Genomic DNA, 24,992 nt, shown 5'->3' with positions numbered 1-24,992 from the left:
GAATTTTAACCCCTTCCTGCTCAGAGCATGTGCTGAGCCCCTATCTGTGCAGATGGCCCAGCCCCGCCCCCCATCCCTCACTCCAGCCTCTTGAGCTCAGAGCCTGTGTAATCCTCCTCTTGTGTGAGGGAGCCTCTCCCCTGCAGAGTGGAGGAAAGCCTGCTTCGGATCAGCCCTGGACAAAGGGGCTGAGATGCCCCATCAAACCGCAGGCTCCAAGGTTTGAAACAAGGGGATGAATCATATCTGGTATTTACAGTTTTTAACCCTTCCCCAGGCCAGCGGCGCCCTTAACTTCCACTCCTCCCCCAACTCTCTCTTCATCCCCTCTCTCTGTGGCTCTCTCCCCCTCGTGCCCCTCCCCCTCTGTCTGTCTCCAGACTCTGCTGCTGGGAGGTGTTTCTCTCCCATGCATGAATGAGTCTCTGTAATGAATGGAAATGAATGGATCAGGAATCCAGGCGGAGGGAGGAGAAGGAGGGGGAAAGACAGAAAGACAGGGTAAGGGAAGAAGGAAGGACTGTGGAGCCCAAAAGTGTGTTTGGCCGCCTGAGTTGGTTACGGTTCTGAAAGCAACTGGTCTGACTTGGTTAACTGGGGAGCATGGCAAGTCTACCCCGTTTGTTCATCAAAGTGCACAGCCCATCCTACATGAGGGTTATACCGTGATGGTCTTCCCCACTGCCAGGACATGGGGTAGTGGTGGTTCTGGAAAAGCCAGCATAAAACTGTAATTTTGGGGAGGAATCTGGGTTATTAGGGAGCCTTGTGGATTTGGCAAATTGAAGGGTACAGTTTTTGAGGACCATAGGCCCCTTGGGTGCTTCAGGATGCAAGGAGGAAGAGGGATATAGGTTTTAGGAATAAAAGGTGGAAGTCTGGGGTTAGAGTGACTCCCCTGCTGAAAATCAGGTTTCATCTTTTTCCTCCAACTCTGTCTCTCTTGCTTTAGCTCCTCAGCACCTGTTGCCTTCACTAGCAGCTTTTCTTCCTCTTCCCTGCACTCCCCAGAACCAAAGAATGTGAAGGGGGTCCATGGAGGTGAGTGAAGCTCTGGCCTCAACCTAGAACTGCCTACAACTATACTCCCTCCCTTCCTCTCTCACCTTCTAGAATTAGAAGTTATCTTTTTGCTCCCTACATCTCAATTCCCATCCATTCCTCAGTTTCCCTGAGGTGAGTGGAAAGGGCATCCAGTATTTCTGTTTCAGGCCCTGACCCACCTTCCCTCCAGCCCTTGCTTCACCCACAGCTGGCCTATCTCCATCCCTTGCTCTACTTGCATCTTTCTCCACAGGGCTCACGTCCCCGTGCCCCAGGCGGCCACGTAGTGCCGTCGCCGCCAGCCTTCGATGGCGAGCTGGATCTGCAGCGCTATTCCAACGGGCCAGGCGTGAGCGTGGGGTCGCCCGGGATGGGCGCAGTGGCCTGGTCTGAGACCCCTGGAGGCGAAAGGCGTTTCCCTTGCCCTATATGTGGGAAGCGCTTCCGCTTCAACTCCATCCTGGCGCTGCACCTAAGGGCGCATCCTGGCGCCCAGGCCTTCCAATGCCCGCAGTGCGGCCATCGCGCAGCACAGCGGGCTCTGCTGCGCTCCCATCTGCGCACGCACCAGCCAGAACGCCCGCGTAGCCCCGCCGCGCGCCTGTTGCTGGAATTGGAGGAGCGCGCGCTGCTACGCGAGGCCAGGCTGGGGAGAGCCCGGGGTTCAGGGGGTGTCCAGGCCACCCCAGCCACCGAGGGCCTGGCGCGGTCCCAGTCTACTGCGTCCTCTGCCTTTCGTTGCCCTTTCTGTAAAGGCAAGTTTCGTACTGCGGCGGAGCGCGAACGCCACCTGCACATCCTGCACCGGCCCTGGAAGTGTGGCCTATGTAGTTTTGGCTCCAGCCAGGAGGAGGAGCTACTGCACCACAGCCTGACAGCCCATGGGGCTGCCGAGCGTCCCCTGGCGGCCACCTCCGCTGCGCCCCAGCCTCAGCCTCCACCGGAGCCGGAACCCAAATCAGTCCCGGAGCCAAAGCCTGAGCCCGAGGCATCTCCCGCCCCCGCTCCTGCTGCTCCCGAGGAGCCCCCAGCGCCTCCGGAGTTCCGCTGCCAAGTATGCGGCCAGAGTTTTACGCAGTCCTGGTTTCTCAAGGGCCACATGCGCAAGCACAAGGCTTCCTTCGATCATGCGTGTCCCGTGTGTGGCCGCTGCTTCAAGGAGCCCTGGTTCCTCAAGAATCACATGAAGGTCCACGCTAGCAAGTTGGGCCCACTTCGTGCCCCAGGGCCTGGTTCTGGGCCTGCCCGGGCTCCCCAGCCTTCTGACCTAGGTCTGCTGGCCTATGAGCCACTGGGCCCGGCGCTCCTCTTGGCCCCGGCGCCCGCCCCAGCCGAGCGCCGCGAGCCCCCCAGCCTCCTGGGCTATTTGAGCCTGCGAGCTGGTGAAGCCCGGCCCAATGGTGAGGGCGCTGAGTCTGGGCCCAGCCGCAGTTTTGGAGGCTTCCGCCCTCTGCCTTCTGCTCTCCCCGCCCGGGCTCGCCGGCACCGAGCCGAGGAGCCAGACGAAGAAGAGGAGGTCGTGGAGGCGGAGGAGGAGACCTGGGCCAGGAGCAGGGCGCTGGGCCCTCTGGCTTCACTGCACCCGCACCCAGGAGAGGGGACCGGGCACTCTGCGCCTGTAGCGGGGGCCCAGGCAAGATCAACAGCCACGCAGGGTACGTACCTGCGTCCTCCACAGACTCTGATGCCACCACTTCCCTCCTGTACTTTCCTTTTAAAGGGGACCTGGTTTTGTTTTAAAGATTTTTTTTTTTTTTTTTCCTTTTTCGCTATCTGCTGAGGGCACCAACTCTGAATTTACAACAAATCCAGCCCTTCAAATTCCCCAACTGTGTTGCTTCCTCCTGGGTGCCCGAAAAGAAGCGGTCCAATGGGGTGGGAGTTGGGCCACGTGGCGCTGTGTGACTTCTTTCCGACATGTGTATTTCAGAAGAGAACGGGCTGTTGGTTGGAGGGACTCGGCCGGAAGGGAGTCGGGGAGCCACTGGCAAGGATTGCCCCTTCTGCGGAAAATCTTTCCGCTCAGCGCATCACCTCAAAGTGCATCTGCGAGTGCACACAGGTGAGAGGGAGCCGCCGCAGGGGTGGGGAGGATAGATGAAGTGGGGGGCAACTAGAGCATAGGAGGAAGGGTGGAGGGAAATGCCCCGAGGTGATGTTCCACAACCCTCATCTTTATTAAATCTGAGGTGGAACTGGGGGCATTTTATCCCCTGGGTGTTAGGCCTGTAAGATGAGCATAGTGCGGTAGGGAGTACAGTGATCCTGACCCAGTGATCCTATCTTACTCCTCTTCCCAGGTGAGCGCCCTTACAAGTGTCCGCACTGCGACTATGCGGGCACCCAGTCTGGCTCTCTCAAGTATCACCTGCAGCGCCACCACCGGGAACAGAGGAGCGGAGCCGGCCCCGGGCCACCCCCAGAGCCACCGCCCTCTTCCCAGCGGAGTTCAGCCCCGCCTTCTGGGGCCAAAATGGTTCCACAGCCTGCGACCTGGGTGGAGGGCGCATCGAGCCCCCGACCTTCAAGCGGAGCCGCGCCTGGGTCGCGTAGGAAGCCGGCCAGCCCAGGGAGGACCCTTCGCAACGGGCGAGGCGGTGAGGCCGAGCCCCTGGACCTGTCCCTGCGGGCGGGGCCGGGAGGCGAGGCTGGGCCTGGAGGCGCCCTCCATCGCTGCCTCTTCTGCCCCTTCGCCACAGGAGCCCCTGAGCTCATGGCCTTGCACCTGCAAGTGCATCACAGCCGTCGGGCTCGGGGACGACGGCCGCCCCAGGCCGACGCATCCCCGCCCTATGCCCGAGCACCATCAGGAGAGACCCCTCCCAGTCCTCCTGAGGAAGGGGAGGAAGGCCTGGGGCTGTCAAGATCCGGAGAGGCCGGGCTTGGGGGACAAGAACGGTAGGGAGCCCTTTTAGGGGCCTTTAGCTTAGTGAGCTTACCCCGCCGGAGCGGGGGAGCGCTAGAGGTAGTTGGATAGAGCAGCCAGCAGGGGGCGGCGCGGGACCCATATCCCAGCCCCAGGCGGACCAGAGGTGGAGGGGCAAGCGGGCTTAGGAGAGTGGGCGGGTGGGAGGTACCCACCTGGCCCAGGGGAGAGTCACAGTGCCTTAGAAGTGGCAGGGGTGAGGGTCAAAGAATGGGGTCCCAGGGTTGGCAGAGATAGTCGTGTCCCTGTAGGAGCCGCTCTGCCAGTCTTTGCTGGTCCATAGGCGTGAGAGTTTATTTTTGTACAAGGGGTGGGGGTGGGGGGCCCTGTACCCTTCTCGCCCCATCAGGGGCCCTGTAGACGTCGCTATTTTTGGTACGATCCCTGTCATCCCTGTCTCAGAGTCGTGTCCCCAATAAACAGGTGTCTTGAGGCACAGGGCGCTGTGTCTGTGTGCCTATGTCCTGTCCCCTTGCGTGGGCTCTTCTGCCCAGGAAGTAGTCACTTCTTCAGGCACTTAGTTATCACCCAAAGAATCTAATAAGAATGTAGAATCTTGGGCTTTGCCCTAGGCCTCAGAGTTCATAGCTCTGAGATGGAACCCCAGGAATTAACATTTTAATAGTAGTAGCATAGGAGCTTCTCTTGTGCAGTGGCCTCAGGACCTAATTTTGAAAACTGCTAGACTGTGCTAGATCCCAGCTTGTCTGTGACCAGCTTGGCCTCCAGAAGTGGGTGGCAGCATGGGAGGAGAAGCTTGAAAGGGTGCACTGAGCCTCTGGAAGCCACTGGGAGGAGGTACAGCCTCCAGAGCTCATACACAGTCAAAAAGGGTAGAGGATACTTTGTAGCTTTATTTTCCATGCTCTGGACAATGGTTAAGGTCCCTGGGTGGTGTGAATGGTTAAGCAGTAGGCTACTTCTAGCTGAAAGATTGGCAGCTCAAACCCACCCAGATGTACCTTGGAAGACAGGCCTGGTGACGATCTGCTTCCAAAAGCTCACAGCACTGAAGACCCTATGGAGCAGTTCACACTGCACAGTTCACCTCTGCACACATGAGGTCAACGTGAGTTGGAATCAACTTGATGGCAGCTAACCAGAAGTTAACAGTTGAGTGAGAGGAAATGCCCAAGTTAGTAGTGTCACCTTAACCCAGAGTACTGCTCTAGTTCCTGGGAGGCAAAGTGTGAGTAAATGCATTTAATATAACAATAGTACTATAATAACAGTAATTACATATATAAGGCCTGCAGTCCCCCACGCCACCCTCTGTAATGGTTTGCATAGCTCCTTTAACTCTGATACCCCATAACGGAGTCATCAGGAACTTCAGTTGACCTGGCAGCAATGCGTTTTTTTCTGGGAGAGTCAGAGGGTGTGAAGAAGGGGAGAAACACAGACTGGCGGAGGAAGGTTACAGTGGGAGTCTGGGGGTATGTAGTGGCCCAGGATGGGGAAGGACCAGAAGAGGGATCATTTCCTGGTCTCCAGGGTATGAAGTCAAGCAAGTACAACCACTCTGGCTCCAGCAGAAGGCCCCAGGCTAGGAGAGCTAGAGACAGTGGTAGCAGAGTAATGCACTGTTCCTTTGACCACCTCTCTGTCCAAGAAGCAGAGAGGAGTTCAATACTCTCCCAGTCTCCATTATGTCCCACCACCATCCCAGCCCAAAGTGTGCTGAGAGGAGGGGCTGCAGCAATGTTCTGGACCTTCTCTGCAAGACAGAAGTCGGGGGAGAAGAGGGAGATGCGTTGGGAGAGGGAAGAAGCTGACTCCCAGACAGCGGGGGAAGGAAGGAAGGTACATGCAGAAGGAAAGTGTTGGGGTGGTAGAAAGGACATACTGACTTACCCAGGTCACAGAGGGGTGGTGGGGTCACTCAGGGCTCGGACATGACTCTGAGGAGAGAGACACTGCAGTGAATTTGAAGAGAAAAAAGCAACCTCTTCCCCCATATTCCCTTTCTCTCTCAAGTTTGTCAGTTCACCTCTCTTCTCTCCAACATTCCTGATTCTTGTGGATTTAACCCAAGTCCAAACCAGGTTCTTGGCATTCTCCCCTTTCTACCCAGTATGCTCGTTGTTAAAAAATTCCTTTTCAGCTCTGACCTTGATGCCTCCCAGCTGGGCCTGGGGAACTGGAGAGAGGCAAACTAGACAATATATCCAATCTGTAGCCTCAGCTAAGAGGATAAGATCACTATCTCCTCCCACCTCAATAGGTTCAGTGATCAGAAGAACCCACCAAGAAAGTGGCCAAAGAGATCACCCCATTCCAAGTTCTATTGTAGGGACTCACCTGCTGGGATAACCCTAAGATCCTTCCACTGGCCAGGGTGGGAGTGCTGCTCCCAGGGTGGGGGGTTTGCTGGCTGGGGCTGTTTCTTGGTCCTGGGGACACATCTCCAGAAGAGTCAAGTGTTTCTGGGGCTGGAGGGGAAGCCAGGATGAGAGCAGAATATAGAACCTTCCAGATTACCTTAAGCAACCACACTGCTCAGTCAGGGAAGAAAAAGCTCCATAGCAACAGGAAGCTGTGAGTCACCATAGCAATCCAGTTGCAAGAGAACCCCCCTACCAAGAGCCAGGAAATTGTCAGCAGCATCATTAGAGCAACCAGGGAGGAAGCAACAGGAAACTAAGGATTGCTGTGGTGAACCAGGAGGGTACAACAGGAAGCTCAGGCAGTTTCCATAGAAACCCAAGGAGAGCTAGAGAGAAAGGTACAGGGGAAGTGCCTCTTAGCAACAGGCTGCTGTAAGCATCATCCTAGCAACCAGATGGAAGGCTCTTTTAGTAACGGGGAAGCTGTACATAGTTGCCATGGCAACTGGGCTACTTTGCTAGAAAGAGGAATTGCTCAGCAGCAAGCAGCCTGAACATCACCACGATGACCCAGCTGTTGGGAGCCACCCCTTGAGAGGTGCCTCACCCAGGGAAATTTGCTTGACGTCCAGATCCCAGGCCTCCTCCTCGACGCGGGCAGGCAGGGAGCAGGCTCCCGGCGAGAGGCCGGGAAGGGAGGGGCCGGCATGCTCAAAAGATGACACGGCCACGGAGGCCCGGGTGCGGGCGGCTGCAGAAAGTGGGGGTGGGGGTGGGTAGGGTGCTGGTGTGGGAAAGCCCTCCTGGTTCCCCGGAAGGACCCTCAGCCGCACAGTCAGTTGCACAGTTTCTGGGATGAGATGCCCACTCATTACCCTTCCTCACTCCACCATGCCTTCCCATGATACCCTCATTCTCAAAGTCTTGATTTCTGAGGGCTACCCCCCAGCACTTTGGCCCTCACCTCTTCCAGTAAGCAGGGCACTCAGTGTCCGTTCCCCAAGGGCTTTGATGTCCAGGAAGGGTTTATTCCCAATGCCCATGGAAACCATCTGCTGCACTCGGAGCTCTGAGGAACAGAAACTCTTGTCACCAACTTCCTCCTGCCACTTCTCTGTTCCTACCTTAGCACTGTCACAGTTGACCCTTCTGTTGGGTCCTTCCTAGCTCTCATTCATCCCTCTCATTACTTTGGAGTCTCTTGTTATTCTTCCCATTAACTATCACAACATAGATGGTAATGGTGGTCTTTGACTTCCTCCCTAGGCATCTGTCTTAGAGTTGCATCCTGCCCTTTTGACATCCCAGCTACCTAACTTCTCTTCTAATACCCACCTTCTTCTCCTTATCTTGACCATTAAGAGCAAAACTCACACTTCTACATACCTTTACAGTTTACAAAGGGCTTCTGTATATATATCACCTTATTGAATCCTCCCCATCCTGCTACGAGGAGCCCTGGTGATGCAGTGGTTAAGTACACCACTGCTAACTGTAAAGTCAGTGATTCCAACCTACTAGCTGCTCCATGGTAGAAGGACGTAAAGATTACAGTCCTGGAGACCCTATGGTGTAGATCTACTCTGTCCTAAAGGGTCACTCTGAGTTGGAATTGACTCAATGGCAATGGGTTTGTTTTTTGGTTTATCGTGTTAGGATACAAATATTGCTATCTCCATTTTTCAGATGAATGCAATTAGGTTCAAGAATTCAAAAGAAAACAAAAACTTGCAAAACAAAATAAACCTAGTCCAGGCTACACAGCAAGTAACTGGTGCCAGTTCTTGACCCCAAGTCCAGTGAACAGTCTCTTGCCTTCTCTGGCCTACGCATTCGCTCTTGAGCTTCCCAGAGATTTGCTTGCTTTCTCTTTCTCTTTTGGTATACTTTAGACTAATTTCTACCTCAGCAACTTTTCTCAAGGCAGATCTTGAGTCTTTTCATAGTCATTCTTCTTTGTTCATCCTACATCCTGTTTTCCCAAGCGGTCTCCACACTCCCCAGATAACCTTTGCTATAACCCTGGCTCCAACCACACCCTGGCCTGGCTCTTCCCAGTACCCTTGTTGTGGGCTGCCTGTCTCCACAGCAACTGGGCAATAGAACTCGTCCACTTGAGTTTGATCTCTGGTGAGGTTGCTTGTAGAGTGTATGCGTCTCGTGCCCGCCGTCGCCGAAACCACAGCTCGAAGCAGAGCCCGCTGTCCCCGATGTTCTCTGTCAACCCCATGTCAGCAGTCTGAGGAAGAACAGAAGAAAGTGGATGAAGATAGAGTGGGTCCTGTCAAGGTGGTAGCCCATGGGCAAGGTCTACACTTAACCCAGTGCCTGGCATTGGTAAGTTTTCAATAAACATTTGCTAAACACCTCCCATGTACCAAGTGCTCTACATTTAGTCTTCTTAACAACACTGATTTACAAAAGGGGACATGGAGCTCAGAGACATGAAGCAACTTGCCCAAGTGTTTATCATAGCTTATTAGAGAGAGTTAGGATTTGAACTCATGTCTGTGTAATTATAAACAGGCCTTTTCCTCTATACCGTAGAGCCTCCCCCCCCCCCCCCGAAGAGCTAGAACTTGGATAGGGGAACAAAGTCTGCAAACCCTTAGAATCATTCCACACTGCCTGATTGAGGACCACAGGTTGCTGTGGATGTTTGTCAGGATACCATAGCAGTTTCCCTAAAGCAAGGCCTTCCTGCCCCTCTTCCTAAGCTCTTAAGTAACATTAAGGTTTATCTATAGTGTCCTTTTTCTCTATCTCCCAGGGAACGCCTCTAAGTCAAAAGACATGTGTGTTCTTAATAGGAAGGGTCCTTCTCCATTCTGGACTCAAAGAATGCTTAATGAGTTTTCTGCATGAACAATAAGGAAAACCCTTTGGGGGTGGACCAGTGACAGAGACACCTATCAACCCCTGACACCCTGACTTCACAGCTGATTACAGGCCAAAGCCCGTTTCCAGGTGATGGAGATTCTGGACCTGGGTTGGGGTTGAGTTTCCAGAGCATTGTAAGTTCTCAAGGAAAGCATGACTCGCCTCCCCACACCTCATGCCAGACACTGTACCTTAAAGGCCTGCTTGTAAACAAAGGTTTCTGACCCTCCCTCAGCACCCTTGAGCTTGCTGAAGAGGAGGAGATGCTCAAAGAGGAAGACATGGCGAAGGCACTTCTTTCTGCCACAGATGACTGTGAAGGGGTCCCGATGTAGGAGTTGTCCCTGCTCCTTCAAATCTATCTGGGGAAAGAAAAAAGAAAGGCCATTGGCCTAGGAGCCCTATGTGTATGTGTTGTGGGGAGTAAAAATAAGATTTATAAGGCAAGGGGCCTACTGCACTGGTTCTCAGGCAGTCAGGAAATCAGGGAGGCCATCAGCCCAGAATCCATCCACTGGTCACTACACACAACACATCTAGCCTAGCAGCACAGCCCTGCCTTGGAAGAGGGGAAGGTGCATTTTCACAGTAAGATTTACAGACTCCCACGGGGAGGCTTTGCATGTTGGGAAATGAAGCACCATTTTGCCCCAGGAAGAGAAATAGCAAAGATTTGAAGAGAAAGAGGTCTATCTCAGAGGAGACAGAATCCAAGTGGTGTTAAGCCTGTTCTGGAACTTCAGGGCTGAAAAAGAGGCTAGGTAGAGGAGAGCAGGGTACGTATTGGATGTTGAGATGTAGGAGGAGGCTATAGGGTAGATGAGGAACTATAAGAATTAGGAAAGGAGTAAGAAGGCACAAGAGACAGACGTGGGATCACAGACTTTCAAGTCAGACAGGACATAGCTTCCTTATTTACAGATGAAGAAACTGAGGCCCAGTGAAATTCAGTGACCTATATGGTTAGAAATTAGAGCCTGGGGCCCTCTGACCTTGAGTCTAGTTCTCTTGTCACCAACATACACTGCTTGTGAGGCCACAGGTCAAGGCTGTTTAAGCAGGAGTGACTGGAGCTGCAGCCTCACCTCACAGCCACGCACTGCCTCCACGGCCAGCAGGTCTCTGCCACGAGCTTCTTGTTCCCGTAGCAGCTGCACAGCAGCCCCGAGGGCTTGGCGCTCAGAACTCAGCTCAGGCCCAGCTTCCCTCAGGAGCTCTTCCAGGAGCCGCACATAGCGAGCCAGCTGCTCCAGGGGCTGCTGCAGGGCCCGGGGCAGGTGAGGGCCACAATCCAAGGAGCCCTAGGTCAGGGAGAGACAGATAGGGATGAGGGGAGGGGCTGGAGTTGAGGTGGACCAAGCTCTAGGGGAGGAAGATAGTTGGCACTCCAGGCTTCTGGATGAAGCCTATCGTTTTTGGCTGTCATTGTGTCAGCCCCCAACTCATGGAGACCCCATGTGTTACAGAGCAGAACGGCTCCCTAGGGTTTCCTTGGTTATAATCTTTGTAGACCTAAGGCACTTGACTGCTAACCAGAAGGCTGGCGGTTCAAACCCACCAACCACTCCTCAGAAAGGAAGGTTGGGCAATCTGCTTCCGTAGTGATACCGCCTCGGAAACCCAAGGAGGGGTCACTGAGTCAGGTCTGACTCGAAGGCACATAACAACAAAAATCTTCGCAGAAAGTAGCTCTCATGGCATAGTGCCTAAGGCATTTGACTGCTAACTAAAAGGTTGGTGGTTCAACTCTACCAGCTGCTCCGAGGATGGAAGATGGGGCAATCTACTTTCATAAAGATTTACCACCCAGAAACTCAGTAGGGGTTGCTATGGGTTGGAATCAACTTGATGGCAGTGGGTTTAATCCTTACAGGAGAACGAACAAACAAATCTGTCTTGGAGGAAGTACAACCAGAATGCTCCTTAGAAGCAAGAACGGCCAGAGTTTGTCTCTCATACTTTGGTCATGTTATCAGAAGGGACGTGGAGAAGGATATCATGCTTGTTAAAGTAGAGGGTCAGGGAGAAAGGGGAAGACTCTCAACACTATGGCTGCACCAATGGGCTCGAGTACAGCAAGGATTGTGAGGATGGTGCAGGATTGGGCAACATTTTGTTCTGTTGTATGTAGGGTCGCTGTGAGTTGGAACCGACTTGATGGCCCTTACAACAACAATCTCTATGGAAGCAGTTCACCAGGGCTTTCTTCCACAGAGCCACTAGTGGGTTCCCACTGCCAACCTTTAGGTCAGCAGCTAATCACACATCATTTGCTTTACTCCTGCTCATTTTAGATGATGCTTTGTTGTTGGCAGTTGCCCTTAAGTTGCTTCTGACTCATGGCATCCTCTACATACTCCAGAAAGTAGTCCAAAAACCTGCCCCAGGAAAAGAAAGCAGGTGAGAGGCCTGAAGGAGGTTCAGTCATCCTTTATATCTTGAGGGGAAATGGAAGAGGACTAAGAATGATAATCCTTTATACTCTCCAGCTTTTAACTTTTCTAGTCACTTTTACATTTTCTGATATGAGATTGTTTGGTCCTTGGAGCACTCTGAGAGTTAGAGATCATGAATACTGTCCCACTTACCAGATGTAGAACTAAGAGGCCCAGAGAAATCAAGAGTCTTAACCAAGGCCTCTTAGGTGGACCAGGTGAGAACTCAGACTCACCTGGGTCCTAATCCAGTGTTTGTCCTACCCTCACCAATCCTGGGGGATGTTACCAGTAAGTGATGTGCCTGGGCACACCCAGGAAAGCTCTTTTTCCCTGAGGGATTTTGAGGGCAGTTGGGTTTTAGGTCTTCTTAGTCTTTCTGCCCTTCCCATGAGGGGTGGAGAAAAGTTACCTTGGTGGGAGGGCTGAGTGAAGCCAGACCATTCTCCAATTTGTGTCGGTGTTTCACGTACTGGGCATAAAGGCTGAACTGGTCCCCCTGCACAAGAAGGGAAGACGTTAACCATCCCCAGTGAGGCCCTGTAGGCAAGCCTCTCTTCCTCCTCCCATCCTCCATCTCACACTGCCAGTGGCGACACAGGCCACCAGGAGTACTCGGCCTGCCCAGGAAATTGGGAGCCCCTTATTCAGAGAGTGAAGTCCAGGCAGCACTTGAAGACAGGGACACAGAGATCAGACAGGCCCAGCCCAGGGCCTTGGACTCCACATTTGGAGGGTGTGGGTACTGAGAATGAGTGCTGGTGATGGGGCTGGGATATGAGAAAGGAGAGGACCTGGAAGGAGTTTTGGAGGATTGCTCACATGACGAAGGAAGCATGCCCCAATGCGCAGAGGGTGGGTGGCACAGCCCTGAAGCTCGCGTAGAAAGTGTGTCCGGTGGAAGCTGCGAATCTTCTCCCGGGCACTCAGGGCAGTGGCCCAGGTGCCCCGCAGTTCAGGGGTCAGCTCAGGCCCAGGGGGCGGCACTGGCTCATTCAAGATGGCCACATACTCCTGCTCACAGGCAATCAGCTCAGACACCAGACGCTGCTGGGCACTGCAAGAACCAGAGGTAGGGGCAGAGGAGGTGGCCATGGGGCATGCAGGGAATACCCATGCCCAACAGTGCCATATGATTCCTATTATTCTCCTGCCTGGCAACTGGACCTCTTGGCACCATCTGGGGTGGGCTCTCACCTGATGCTTCGCTTGTGTTCCATCCGGGGGGTGCCTACTCCCCAGGGCCCGTCTGGCCCTCCGGCCCGGCCCAGCAGCACGTGTTCTCGTGGTGAGCATGTCCTATCTACCACTTCAGTACTGGTGACCTCCAAGCCTCGGATCAGCACAGCCCGAGGGGGCCGGCCTTCTGCTTCTGGAGCCAGCTCAGGGCTCTCTTCCTCATAGTCCTCCCCACAGGGGGCCAGGGAGCAGTGGGATGGGGCTGCCCGTGGCCCGGGGCTGCTGGGAAGCAGCAAGGAGCTGAGGCTGGGTGAAGGACTGTGGGGGCCCCGCTGGGCCCCTCCACTGCTGGCACTGTCTGCCCGTCTTCGTCGGTGGCCCCGTGGACTCGCCTCCTCTCCCAGTTGTTGCTGAATCTTTCTCTCCAACTCCTGGCAGCGGGCCCGGCATCGGCCCCACTCTCGTAGTGCTGCTGGGCTGCCCAGGTCCAGGGCTAGGGCCCGCATCTCTTGGAAGGTGCCAGCACTGGGCTCTGGGGCTCGCCGTAGGGCCAGGGCTGCCAGCACAGACTCCCGACCTGGCCCAGCTCCAGCCAGCCGAGCAGAACCCTCATCCACCCACTCGTGTGCCTATAAGGTCAAAGGGGTGAGGAATGGAGAAAGAAAGGTGTAAGATCCTGTGCTGCTCCCACAGAACTGATAATAACTCTTGGCCATTTTCTTGGGTGGATGACTTTCTAGTGTGCATCCCCTCTCCACCATCTCAGAGCACCTCTTCTTACTAGCCTAGCATCATTGTCTAACCCGAGTTGGTATGGAGACAGAAAAAAAGTTGCCATTGAGTCAATTCCAACTCATGGAGACCCTGCATGGGTTAGAATAGTGGTATGCTCCATAGGATTGTCAATGGCTGATTTTTTGGGACACAGATCACCAGGCCTTTCTTCCAAGGCACTTGAGCCTTTTGGTTAGCAGCCACATGTGTCAACTATACCATCCAGGGACTTCATCTATCCAAAGGTGCCTCTAAAGAAAGGCCTGGTGGTCCCCTTCTGAAAGATCACCACCACTGAAAACCCTGTGGAGTGCAGTTCCACTCTGACACATGTGGGGTTACCGTGGGTCAAAATCAATTCAACAGCAGCTGGTGTGGTTTGATACGGAAGTAGAGGAACCTAGACAAAAGAACAGCTGATACTTCTATACAGTGGCAGGCTCTGTACTACGTGCTTTTTAGGTATTGCCTCATGCAGTTCTCACAGCACCCCTGCAAGGTGGGAGCCTACTGAGTGAGGCACCTTTGGGTTTAGTACCTTGCCCCAGGTCCTTCAGCAATGGGCTGCAGAGCTAGGATTCAAAGCCAGGGAGATGGGCTGCAGAGTCCATGCTATCTGATCAGCCTCTCCAGGCAAATGAAGGGCAGTGGTGGGCACAGAAAGAAGAGGCTCTGCACACACCTGCTGGAAGAAGCGCTGGAGCCGCAGGGCCCGATGGAGGCCGCTCTCAACCTGCTCCAATCGCTGCTCAAACATATCCAGGACCTTCTGGGAGGCTGTGTCCTCCTCCAAAGCCAGGGCCTCCCGTGCCTGGGTCAGGTGCTCCTGGAAAAGGGAGGCTGCACTCAGATCCCATCCCCATTTCCAGTTAGTTTCTCCCTCCTTCCCTTCATGCCTCCACTCCCTTTCCTCACCTGAACTTCAGCACTGAAAGCCCGAAATCGAAGCTCTGTCTCCTGCAGGGCTGACAGGGAGTCCCCAGGCACAGCAAAGCTCGCCAGCTGTTCCTCTCCTGGGCCGGAGAGCCACTGCAGCACCTGAGGCAGATAGAGTGGCAGAGCAGGGCCGTGAGGGGGAAGGAGGCCGTGCAGCGGAGAGGAAAGGGCAGGCTGAGGTCCAGCTCCAGCTCCACCACCCCAATCAATAGAACCTTGGGTGACCTATTTCATCTTACCTGAAAAGTGGGAATGATAATAGGGAATAGGAATAGTTTCCACAACGGTCAAGTGAGAAAGTGGGTAAGAAATCTTTTGTAAAGCACCAGATGAGGGAGAAGTTGAACTAGCTCAAAGCATGGAGGGAGGTGAGTTCCATGCTATGCTTGAAGGATAAGACAGATAAAATGGGTGTGACAAGAAGGAGGATGAGAGTCATCTGGATAACCAAGGGCCAGCAGAAGTTTCATTTCATTGAGCCCCACTGGTGTCAAGGGAAACTGCAGTGAATTGTGGGCAGGAGTTCTAGGACCAGGCCTGGATAGATAGCACAGAGGGTAACTTTCTCTCTCGCACTCTATCCCTATTTGTGTGTGTGTGTGTGTGTGTGCGTACACGTACCTAGCTCTAGTTGCCTATTGGAAATATAGGAACTCTAACACACTGCCATTGAGTCAGAACCAACTCATAGCGGCCCCTCTTTGGGTTTTTGAGGCAGTATCACTATGGAAGTAGATTGCCCGACCTTCCTTCTGAGGAGTGCTGGTGGGTTTGAACTGCCAGCTTTCTGATTAGCAGTCAAATGCCTTAGGCACTATGCTACCAGAGCTCCCTATAGGAACTCTAGTGCTGGAATATTTGCCCAAAAAGGGATGATTATTTCTTCCTTTGGGGGAAGGCTGGAAGCTGGGATAGGACAGCCTGAGGACGAATAGCCTGAGGATGTTTGTTATAACTGGTGTCAGCAATATACACTTTATAGTCCTCTGCTGAGTTCACAGAATCATCCTAACACCTTTGTGAGTTAAGTGTTACTATCATCCCTATTGTACTGATGAGGACTTGGGAACTGAGAGAAGCTTCATGACTTGTCCAATGTCTCACACCTATAACTCAAACTGAGCATTTTAGACTCCAAATCTCGTAGGGTAACATTTTTTGAACAGAATTTTAATGCAAACAGATAACGAGCAAGCAAACAAACAGTAGGAGATGCAACCCTTTGGATGTTGGGATAGAAGAAGAAGAAGACAATATGCAGAAATCTCAGGAAACAGCCATTTAGCCTTGACTCTGAAATAACCTTCCCCTGCTGCTCACATTCAAGGTCCATGAAGTGTTCCCTCACCATGCTTGGGACTAAGGAGGTAAAGATCAGATTTCAAAGCCTCCCCATCCCATAAGGTAGGGTGGAGTATAAATCTCTATGGGCTCTTAACCCCAGCAGGGAAGAGCAAAGTTCCAGAGGGGCCAGCCTCCAAGGCAGAGGGAGGTGGGACTTTTCTAGTCTCAGCTTTGGAGGATGACAATGTGTAAGAAGTTGAAAGAGGAAGGATGGACATGTAGCTGAAGAGATGGTATATGTTATTTTAAGCTAGGGAGGCAGGAACTCTAGAGTCAATTACCTCTTCCCAGAACCCCCTACAGCACCTGAGCATCTCTTACAATCTCTATGGATCCTCGATAAACAGTGGGGAGGAGGAGATCTGGTTTCGCCTCATTGTGGATGCTGAGATATTCCCACTCTCTTAGTAAATCTCACACTGACCATGACCAACCTTGGGGACAGGTAAGGAGAGAGGAAGGGGACATTCAGCCAAGCTGAGCTAGAACACCATCAATGGCCAGTGTTACGGAAAAAGGTGGTGCTGGAGGCCAGGCTCACAGGTCGAGTAGGAGGGGTGTGTGGGGGTTCTGGCTCACCTGCTGGAGTCGCTGGAGGCGTTGCCGCTGCTCCTGCTGTTGCACGTGTAGGTTAGAGAGACGGACGAGCTGGTGAATGGCTTCATCCACCTCCTGATACAGTGCAGCTGGGCCCGGGCCCTCCAGCCTGGGGAAGGACCGGAAGCAGAATAAATCATTTGCCCTTTTTGAGCACCTCAATTCCATCCTGGCATCCCTCCAATATGACGGTGCAAGCATGAGAGGTGGTATAGCATCATGGAAGAGAGTATAGACCTGACTCAGACTGCCTGGATTTGGATCCTGACTGAGTCTTCCATTTACTAACTAACCTTGACCAAGACATCCAACATTTCTGCTCCTCCAAATCTCCATTTGCAATAGTAACTAACACACAAGGTTGTAAGATAGTATGAAAGCATGATAGCTTTTCCAGATCCATGCTCAGCAGGAATCCTGTGGCAGCTAAGGCTTAGCAGCAGCCCTCTGCTGGGTCTCACCTCCCACTCCCACCTGCCTCCACACACCCAGTCCCCCATACTTGCTGCTGTGGGTGGAGCGGAGCCTCATCAGGATGGCTCCCCCGTCCCTTTGCAGCGCTGTCAGCCGGGGATCTGCCAGTACCTTCTGCAGGGGCTCGGGCATTCCCACCGCCTCCTAGGGGCAGGGGGATGTTGACAGGTTTCCACCAAAAGTCTCCTGCCTTAGCCCCATGCCCCCTCTCCTTGCTGTCCCATCTCATTTCATACCTCTCCCTCTGGTTTAGCTGCTCCCTCCAGCTCCTCAATGGCCTGATGCACAGAGCTTAGCACACCTTGGCACAAGTGACACAGCCTTGTCACTTCCTGAGACACACACACACAGAAATGGGGTCAAGGGATCAAGGTTATGTGGGGGTGGAGTATGGGAGCCCCAGAAGGTCTTTTATGGAGGTAAAGCTGGATTTGATTTCCGACTTGGTTGCTTACTAGTTGTATCACCTTGGGCTGGTCCAGGAAACTTCCTGAATCTCAGTTTGCTCACTGTTAAGTCAGGATGAGACACACAGGATTTTTTTTGCCAGAAGACTGGCAGTTCAAACCCACCAGCCACTCCTTGGAAGGAAGACTGGGCAATCTACTTCCATAGAGATACAGCCTCGGATATCTACTCGACAACAGTGTTTTTTTGTTTTTTTTTTAAAGAGATGATGACAGTTCAGCATCTGGTATGGTCCTGGCACAATGCACAACTCATTAAACATGAGTCCCTTTCTTTCTACACCAAAGGAGCTCTGGTGGTGCAGTTGTGAAGGCATTTGGCTGCTAACCAAAAGGTTGGTGGTTTGAACCCACCAGCCACTTCATGAAAGAAAGATGAAGCAATCTGCTTCCATAAAGATTTACAGCCTATGGGGCAGTTCTATTCTGTTCTATAGAGTCACTATGAGTTGGAATTGACTCAATGGCAGTGGGTTTGGCTTCCCTCTGTACAGGGTCATCACCCTGGAAAACCCTCCTCTCTGCCCATTCACATCTACTTCCACTTTGATCCATAGCTTAGAGTCCATGTTACAGATCCCTCTTAATACTCAGCTCTGATCTCTCCTCTCTTCTAGAATACTCATAGCACTTAGATACATAGAATCATAGAAGGTAAGTCCTGGAAGGACCTTAGAGATCATATCACAGTTGCTGCACTTTTGTGGATGGGGATCCTGAGGCCTGGATGTTGGTATAGGCACAGAAAAGGGTGTCATTTCAGGACATGAGCAAAGTAACTTGTTTAAGGTCACATGAAACCATAACTAGCCTTCCTGACTCTCAGCTCTTTCCAGAACATCAGTGGCACTATTTTTCACTCTTCTCCAATTGTTTCCTGATTTATGTCCCACCCAAAATCATATGCTACTTAATGTCATATTAAGACTTTATTTAACATACTCCTCCCATCTCCCCCAACAGTTTGTGGTGCAAGGCACAACATTTTGCTTATGTTAAGTGCTCAGTAAACACTTGTTGAATTCAGTGAAATGGAAAACACTTTTTCCCAACTGTATGGTCATGTCTCAGATTTTCTCTCTCTTCTAGAATATTCTCAGTTGGATCATTCCTGATCCCTAGTGTCCTAGGTGGTGGAGGTGATGCTTACCTGATGTATCTCTACCCAGTGGACGGGAGAGTGGTCCCTGTGGCCTCCCAAGTTCCTCTGAAGCTCCTCTGGCTTGGCCACTCTTTTCAGGTCCTTCTCTGATAGCAACTCAGCACCCTGTAGACATATGAAGGCAGGGGATTTCTAGTCTGGGACCTGGGGATTCAGGGACCTGGCTGGGGCTCCAACTAGCCTCTTTTCTCTCTATTACAGATGGAGTACTAGAATGGGAGGCAGAGTAGGCAAACCTGCAATCCAGAAAGATCAGTTGGAGGGTCTTCATGAGTGAGAATTAGCAGCCTCTGAATGATGGGAGGGTCTCCTGAGTCCTAAGGGCAGAAATGAAAACTCTAAATTCTGGGCAAGTGGGTGGTCTGAAATGGTCCCCAGGGAAGAGTTAGAATGAGGGAAAGTGTCTTTCTCAAGGGCGTGGTTACCTGAAGTTGACTCAGGGCAGGAATGAAACCTGGAGGCAGTAGGGGTGCCTTGCGAAGGTCCAGGAGCACGGATAGCCCCAGTTTCTGTAGATCAGGCCTGTGGTGGCAGGAAGAACCAAGGAGGCTGCCTTGTGGTTTGGGAGAGGCAGGATGCGGATAGGGCAGTAAAGAGGCACAGGGTCTGCTTTTAGTGTTAATAGTCCTCAGGAGAAGTTAGTTCCTGGTACGTTGGGGGAGGCAATAGGCAAAGGGCCAAAGTCTGAGGTATGTGTCGAATGGTGGTGACTGAGCAATTAGGAGTCTATATTCACATGACTGCTGGGTTTCCAGTGCCTGGAAAGTTAGGAACTCTTATGTTCTGGAAAGGTATGGATTAAATGCCAGCACTTAGCATGGTACTTAATAGGTACTTGGTGCTCAATAGTTGTTGAATGAGTGCATCAATGTCCTGATAAATCTAAGTAATGTCTTAGGATATAGAAAATCAAGGGTGCTCATTTTGAGGATGTATGAAGATATTATCCTGGAGGTCAGGGGTCAGTAAGGTCAGAGGTCAAGATCTTGACAATACGAGGGCTGAAGCAGTAGGTGTCCTAGAGTCAGGTGGTCAGTGCCCTGACGGAGGTCAGTGTCCTTATGAGTCGGAAAGTTAATGTCCAGGGAGCCAGTGCTGGGCCTCAGTTACCTGAGCAGTGAGTGGAGATAATGAACAGCAGTGCTCAGCATGGCTTGGGAGGGTGGGGGCTCCTCAGGAGGGCACGATGGGGTAATGGTCAGCAGAGCTCGCCCACTCTGGTCCACCCCTCCTGAGGACACAAAATGGCCAGGCTGTCCTGGCTGGGAGCAGTCCTTGGCTACCTCCCATCCAGCCTGCCTCCCTTCCAAAACCAAACCCAAACTCACCGCCATAGAGTCAATTCTGACTCATAGCAACACTTCAGGACAGAGTAGAACTGCCCCACAGCGTTTCCAAGGCTGTAAATCTTTACAGAAGCAGACTGCCTCATCTTTCTAATAAGGTTTGAACTGCCAACCTTTTGGTAGCAGCCAAATGCATTAACCACTACACCACCAGATCTCCTTGCCACCCTTCCGAGATCACCTCAATTGCCACTTTTTCCCGGACTCCCTTTCCCTTCACCTACTGATACCCACTGACCAGTTAGGATGAGGAATCCAGACGCCATTAAGTCCCAAGGTATATCAGGGTCATCAGAGATGGAGACTGGAAAGGCCTCTTCTGGGATGCTCTCCCCTTTCAATTCCTGCACAGTCTCCAGGGGTGGGTCAGATAGGAGGCCCTCTGGGCCTGTGTGTCCTGCACAGACACAGGCAGAGCTGTGGGCTTGAGGTAAGGATGAGTCTGGCTATGCAGCTCCTAGACTTGCCCCTGCTCCTCCTCCAGCCTCCTCCCCTAGGCCTGACCTGCTCTGGCCCCCACTGGACTCAATGTTACCTCACCTGCCATGCACACCAGGCTCGGTCCCTCCGGCTCTATCTCTTGGGCTCCCTCTTCTGTAGGCCCACAGAACTCTGCAGACCAAGACTCTTTTTCTTCTACTGGTTTCAGCTCTTCTTTTGGCTCAGACTCGGGCTTCCCTGAGTCTTCACGCTCCTCCTTAACCAGGCTGCATTCTGGACGCTCCTGCTCATTTAGTGGAGGCAGACTGACAAGGACTTTCTGGTTGCTGCTCTCTTCCTTTTCCCCAAGGCTCAGTGGGGCACTGTCTCCTCCTCGGCTAAGAGCCCCTCTGCCTGCAGCCCTCTTCTTTCTCCTATTTCCTTTGCCTGTTCTCCGAGGGGTACCAGGTGGTCCCTCAGCCCCCTGGCCTGAGCCTGTGCCAACCTCTCCTGGCCTCAGGAGGCAAGACTCAGAAGCTTCCCCTAGGGGCTGTGCTGGGGGCTCAGACCCCTCCAGGACTGCTGTCTCTAGTAGAGCCTCAACTCCTAAGGGAGACCCAGGGGTGGCTGCGGTGCTGCTTCCCTCCCCGGGTGGGCGTGCAACATCTTGGTCCCGAGGCCCCAGGCCCTTCTGGTGCATCCATGCCCGGTGTCTCCGGTGCCGGCCCTTCCCTCCAGCCCCTTTGCGGGTGGGTACTGTCCGAGTTCTGGAGAGGCCGGAGAAGCTCTCAGCATCCGTGGGGCTCCCCCTCACGGGCAGCGTTACTTCTAACAGCTCCACATACTCGCCCTCGGGTCCTTCAGCAGGAGCATTGTGCCCATCCCCAGGACTTCGGGTGCCCAGAGCTTCCTCAGGTAGTGGAGGACTGGGGAGTCCCAGGGGTCCAGAGGGCAGTTCTGGGGGCAGAGTGCTTGGCCGATGTCCAACCATGAGGCCTTCTTTGTGCACAAATCGTGGGCAGATGAGCTCAGCCCAGGGCAGGCGCTGAATCCCAGAGGGTGCAGACAAGAGGCAGGTACTGAGGCGACCTGTTGGCCGGTCCTTATTGATGCCTTGTAGCCACTCAGGTGTGAATAGGTAGCCACAGGCCTCATTGGGAATGGGCAGCTCCTGCACCCGCCCACCCCCTGGGGCCAGGCACTTGAGTGCCAGGCGTGGTGCTTGGGCTGCTGAGGGTACCACTTGCAGGTAGAAGTCTCCTGGACGTAGCAGCTGCCAGGGTAGGGCTGCTAGCTGTACCACCACCTGCTCATGCAGGCAGAGAGGCCAGCCTTCATGGAAGAAGAGGAAACCGCTGTACTGGGCCTAGAGAGAGAGTGGGAGGCTGCGGTCAGGCCTCTGCAGATGAAGCCAGTAGGAGGGGATCAGTTAGAGTAGGACGACTCTAGGCAGGGGTGGCTTTGTGACTGGTGGATAATAATGCTAGAGGAGCAGGATGTCTTGGGAGTGTTCATGTGGCTTAGAGAAAGGGATTGGGGCTTCTGGTGGTAAGTCCATGTGTGGGAGGGCAAGAACTGAGTCATTAGAAAGACATGGTCAGCAGATGCAACTATCTTGGAGGAGTCAAAGACTGTTAGGAGGTCTTTATATGTGTAGAAATGGAGGCTTTCTATTGAATCACATCTGGAGGAGTTAGTATCTTGAGAAGTAGACATGAGTGGGAAAGTATCTGGAATTGGGTCTCCTCCAGAGAGACAAGCGTCTCTGGGGTTGCATGTATCCAAGTAGTCAGTGCCTCTGAGGGTCAAAGTGTGTGTGGGGGGAGGTCAGTGAATGAGACTCAAGAGCATCTGGGGGGTTCAGTATCAGGGGAGCTTGTATCTCAGGAGGGGGGGAAGTTAGTCAGTCTGGCTAGTCTCTAGAGTGAAGCAGTGGATCTCAGGGATGTGTGGCCACTCACACAGGCTTCCTGCTGGACCTTGGCAAGCAGGTGCTTGGCGGGCACCAGGAAGTCCAGCGTGTACCTCAGAGCATCCTCCCGATAAGTCCTCTCGACCACCTGGAACACCTGTCCCAATAGAGTGGGGGCCGTCGCCTCAAAGGGTGGGTAAAGAGCGGCGAGCGTGCTCTGCACACAATCCTCCACTGGCTCAGGCTCCTGGGGGAGACAGGACCAGGCTACAGATCACCACAGCTGACTCAAGCATGGCTCCTTGCAGGCCATACTGGAGTAGGAGTGGCTGTGCCCCCAGCAGCCCTGCTACACAGTGTCTGCACAGAGTAGGCACTTGGGAAATGCTGGCTGGACAAGTCAGTGATGGGAGCCAGTCCCATCACTCATCCATGGAGTTGGGCCAGTCAGTGCACAGCCCTTGACAGACATTCCACACTCATCTCTGAGACCTTGGCTTTGGGAGATCTGGGGAGGATTTGTTGTGAATACCTCAGACCATGGTCATTCCTGGTCTTGTGAATCAAGACAGTTGCACAGGCATTCCTCAGGAGGGAAGAGAGGGGCTCCTTGGCCATCAGGGGACTGAACTGATGGCTGAGATCCACAGTGGGTGGGAGGCTTTCACACAGCCACCTTACAGAGCCCTTCCTCAAAGTGCTCACATCCAGAGCACACCCCCCCCCCCATCTTAAGTAGAAGCACCACCAACCACAAACAATCATATCCTAGAGATGGTGGGTGGGTAGGGAGGAGAGAAGTACTACCTGTGACTATCTTGGGTCTTTCTAGCACCCCTCTCCAGAGTGGCTCCAAAGCAATCACCCATCCTCTGGAGCATGTGGGAATGAACTGGGTGGGGGCAGGTGAAGGAGGAAAAAATCATAAAAGTAATATGGAAATATTGTCTGATTCTAAGGCACCTCTCTCTGCCATCCTTTACCTGGAGCCAGACTCTCACAAAGCTCAGCCCTGCTTCATTCAGACCCACCTCTCTGACTGGATCCATAGGGCAACTTCTTTCCCCATCTGGTATCCTAAACAACCACTCCTTGGGCTATTTCTTTGGAAACTTATTTCTCTTACAAGATGGGCTTTGAAGTTTCTTTGACCAAATTTCTTTGCTGTAAATAGGGTAAGGGATGCCCACTGCGGTGTTTACCTAGTTTTCTACCATGCCCCCCTCCATCCCTGCCCTGCCATTGCCCTGAACACACACATGCCACACTCTGAATCTCTCCAGACAGTTACTGGCCTGTCTGAGAAGCTAGGGCAGGCACTCCAAAGAGGGACACTCAGTGCGTCAGCACAGAGACCAGGCCCCAAGGTATGTGGGCGAGCAGACAGACCCCCAGTGTTCTGGGGAAGGGTGAGTGCTATGAGCGTGGGTGGGGGTAGGGGGGATGGGTAGGGGTGAAGCCGAGTGGGCCCATTGGGGCCTGGAGGGGGGAGCTAGAGCTTGAGCAGCAAGGCAGCTGCAACCCATTAGGGGCGGTGAGCTCATGGCTGAGCGAGAGTCTCAGCCACAGGAAGTTGCAGCGGCAGGAGGGGAGGAGGGGTCTGGGCCGGGAGACAGTGAGCAGGAGCACAGAGATGGGGCCTCCTGCCGGCTGGGACCAAAGGGGGGACCAAAGAGACTGAGTCAGCTCTCCCTGGCCCAGTTCCTCTTTCGTCTTGCTCCAGCCTTCTTGCCAGGGGATGCCCTTCCCTCTGTAAAGAGAGTAGCTCGGTAGTGTTCCTCCTCCTCCTCCACTCTGCAGTGAGCCTCCCCTGGCAGGGCCTCTCCAGCTCCTTCGCTCTCTGCAGTGAGCACCCCCCTGGTCATGCCCCTTTCTAGGGGGGCACTCTCTTTGGAAGTGCCCACATGCTTCTCTGCAATACTTCTTCAGAGATTACTCCTGGAGTGAAAGTTCCCAGGACACTGTCCACTCTTGTTGGGGCAGGCGTCCCATTAATAGTGCCCTCTTGCTTCCTGTGCCCTGAAATGCCGCTGCCAGGGTGCCCTACCCCCTACAGAGAGGCCCCCCTGCTCCCTCGGCGCAGTGGGAGTTTTGCGAGAACCTGAGCTCAAGTCTAGTCTGCTCTAGCAGCGACACGCCCCCTGGCATTGTGAGTCCCCCTCCCCACTCTGTCCACTATTCTGTCCACTACCTGACTCTTGTTGGACAAAAATTTTCCCCTTTGACCATGCTCCTGGCTCCGTCCCAGCCACAGCTGTGGCCGGTCCCCCAGGGCCGGATGGGTGGGCCCGCCTCACCGAACTGGGGGCTGGGATGGAAAATGGTGGTTCCAGGCAGGTCAGTTCTCATGAACCGAGACCGGGCCCCTTCCAGGGTCGCTGCAAGACCAGCCCGCAGGGGTGTCCTGCGGGTAAGAAACTGGGACCGGGAGGGGGAGGGGAAGAGAAGCTCTGGCAAGGGAAGGCACAGGTCAGGACAGAAGAGGGAGGGGGAAGGTGTGTGGGTTGGGGGGGGGGAACCAAGGGAGGAGGGGGGAGGGGCGCAGAAGAGGAGGAAGAAAGAAAAGGTGAAGGCAGTACTGGGTAGGGACAGCGCCAGACAGTGGAGCAGACACACAGACCACAGAAAAGAAAGGGGGTGGAGGACAGAGCCCCTTGAGCGCTCAGCCGTCCAAAGGCGGACGCAAAGGAGTCACTGGGCTGGGGGCTGGGGACTCTGAGCAAGCTGCGTAAAAGCCGAGGGGATACCAAGGCTGGGACGCGGGACTCA

General features: G+C 53.6%; 2 protein-coding genes across 2 annotated transcripts; one reads left to right on the top strand and one right to left on the bottom strand.

Annotated features, from left to right (window-relative positions):
- The first annotated feature begins 1,035 nt into the window (after positions 1-1,035).
- Positions 1,036-3,946, top strand: ZNF219 (zinc finger protein 219). Its single transcript, XM_042782351.1, has 4 exons — positions 1,036-1,041; positions 1,235-2,699; positions 2,975-3,106; positions 3,345-3,946. Exons 1-4 carry the CDS (start codon positions 1,036-1,038, stop codon positions 3,944-3,946), a joined length of 2,205 nt encoding a protein of 734 aa, XP_042638285.1.
- Positions 3,947-5,829: 1,883 nt separating this feature from the next.
- On the bottom strand, positions 5,830-23,272 carry ARHGEF40 (Rho guanine nucleotide exchange factor 40). Its single transcript, XM_042782350.1, has 23 exons — positions 23,207-23,272; positions 22,273-22,470; positions 20,432-21,677; positions 20,130-20,288; positions 19,656-19,776; positions 18,971-19,067; positions 18,782-18,862; positions 18,534-18,650; positions 17,153-17,248; positions 16,945-17,060; positions 16,425-16,551; positions 14,481-14,603; positions 14,248-14,391; positions 12,810-13,420; positions 12,435-12,669; positions 12,025-12,111; positions 10,263-10,478; positions 9,369-9,539; positions 8,359-8,536; positions 7,262-7,366; positions 6,905-7,048; positions 6,272-6,402; positions 5,830-5,871 (listed from the first exon to the last, which is right to left on the bottom strand). The coding sequence occupies exons 1-23, from the start codon at positions 23,270-23,272 to the stop codon at positions 5,830-5,832; spliced, it is 4,611 nt and encodes a 1,536-aa protein (XP_042638284.1).
- Between the last annotated feature and the right edge of the window lie 1,720 nt (positions 23,273-24,992).

The sequence above is a fragment of the Orycteropus afer genome, unplaced genomic scaffold (assembly GCF_000298275.1).
Source record: "Orycteropus afer afer isolate SDZICR_OR568_19922 unplaced genomic scaffold, OryAfe1.0 scaffold00292, whole genome shotgun sequence".
Taxonomy (NCBI): domain Eukaryota; kingdom Metazoa; phylum Chordata; class Mammalia; order Tubulidentata; family Orycteropodidae; genus Orycteropus; species Orycteropus afer.
This window is presented reverse-complemented; position numbering and strand designations above follow the sequence as displayed.

Excerpts from the sequence above, each read along its gene's own strand:
- ZNF219 (XM_042782351.1), top strand. Across the intron at positions 2,700-2,974 it reads AAGATCAACAGCCACGCAGG|AAGAGAACGGGCTGTTGGTT; the intron begins GTACGTACCTGC and ends TGTGTATTTCAG. Across the intron at positions 3,107-3,344 it reads GCATCTGCGAGTGCACACAG|GTGAGCGCCCTTACAAGTGT; the intron begins GTGAGAGGGAGC and ends TCCTCTTCCCAG.
- ARHGEF40 (XM_042782350.1), bottom strand. The coding sequence starts at position 23,272 with ATGGATCCAGTCAGAGAGGTGGGTCTGAATGAAGCAGGGCTGAGCTTT. Across the intron at positions 12,670-12,809 it reads GAACACAAGCGAAGCATCAG|TGCCCAGCAGCGTCTGGTGT; the intron begins GTGAGAGCCCAC and ends TGGTTCTTGCAG. Across the intron at positions 10,479-12,024 it reads CACTCAGCCCTCCCACCAAG|GGCTCCTTGGATTGTGGCCC; the intron begins GTAACTTTTCTC and ends TCCCTGACCTAG.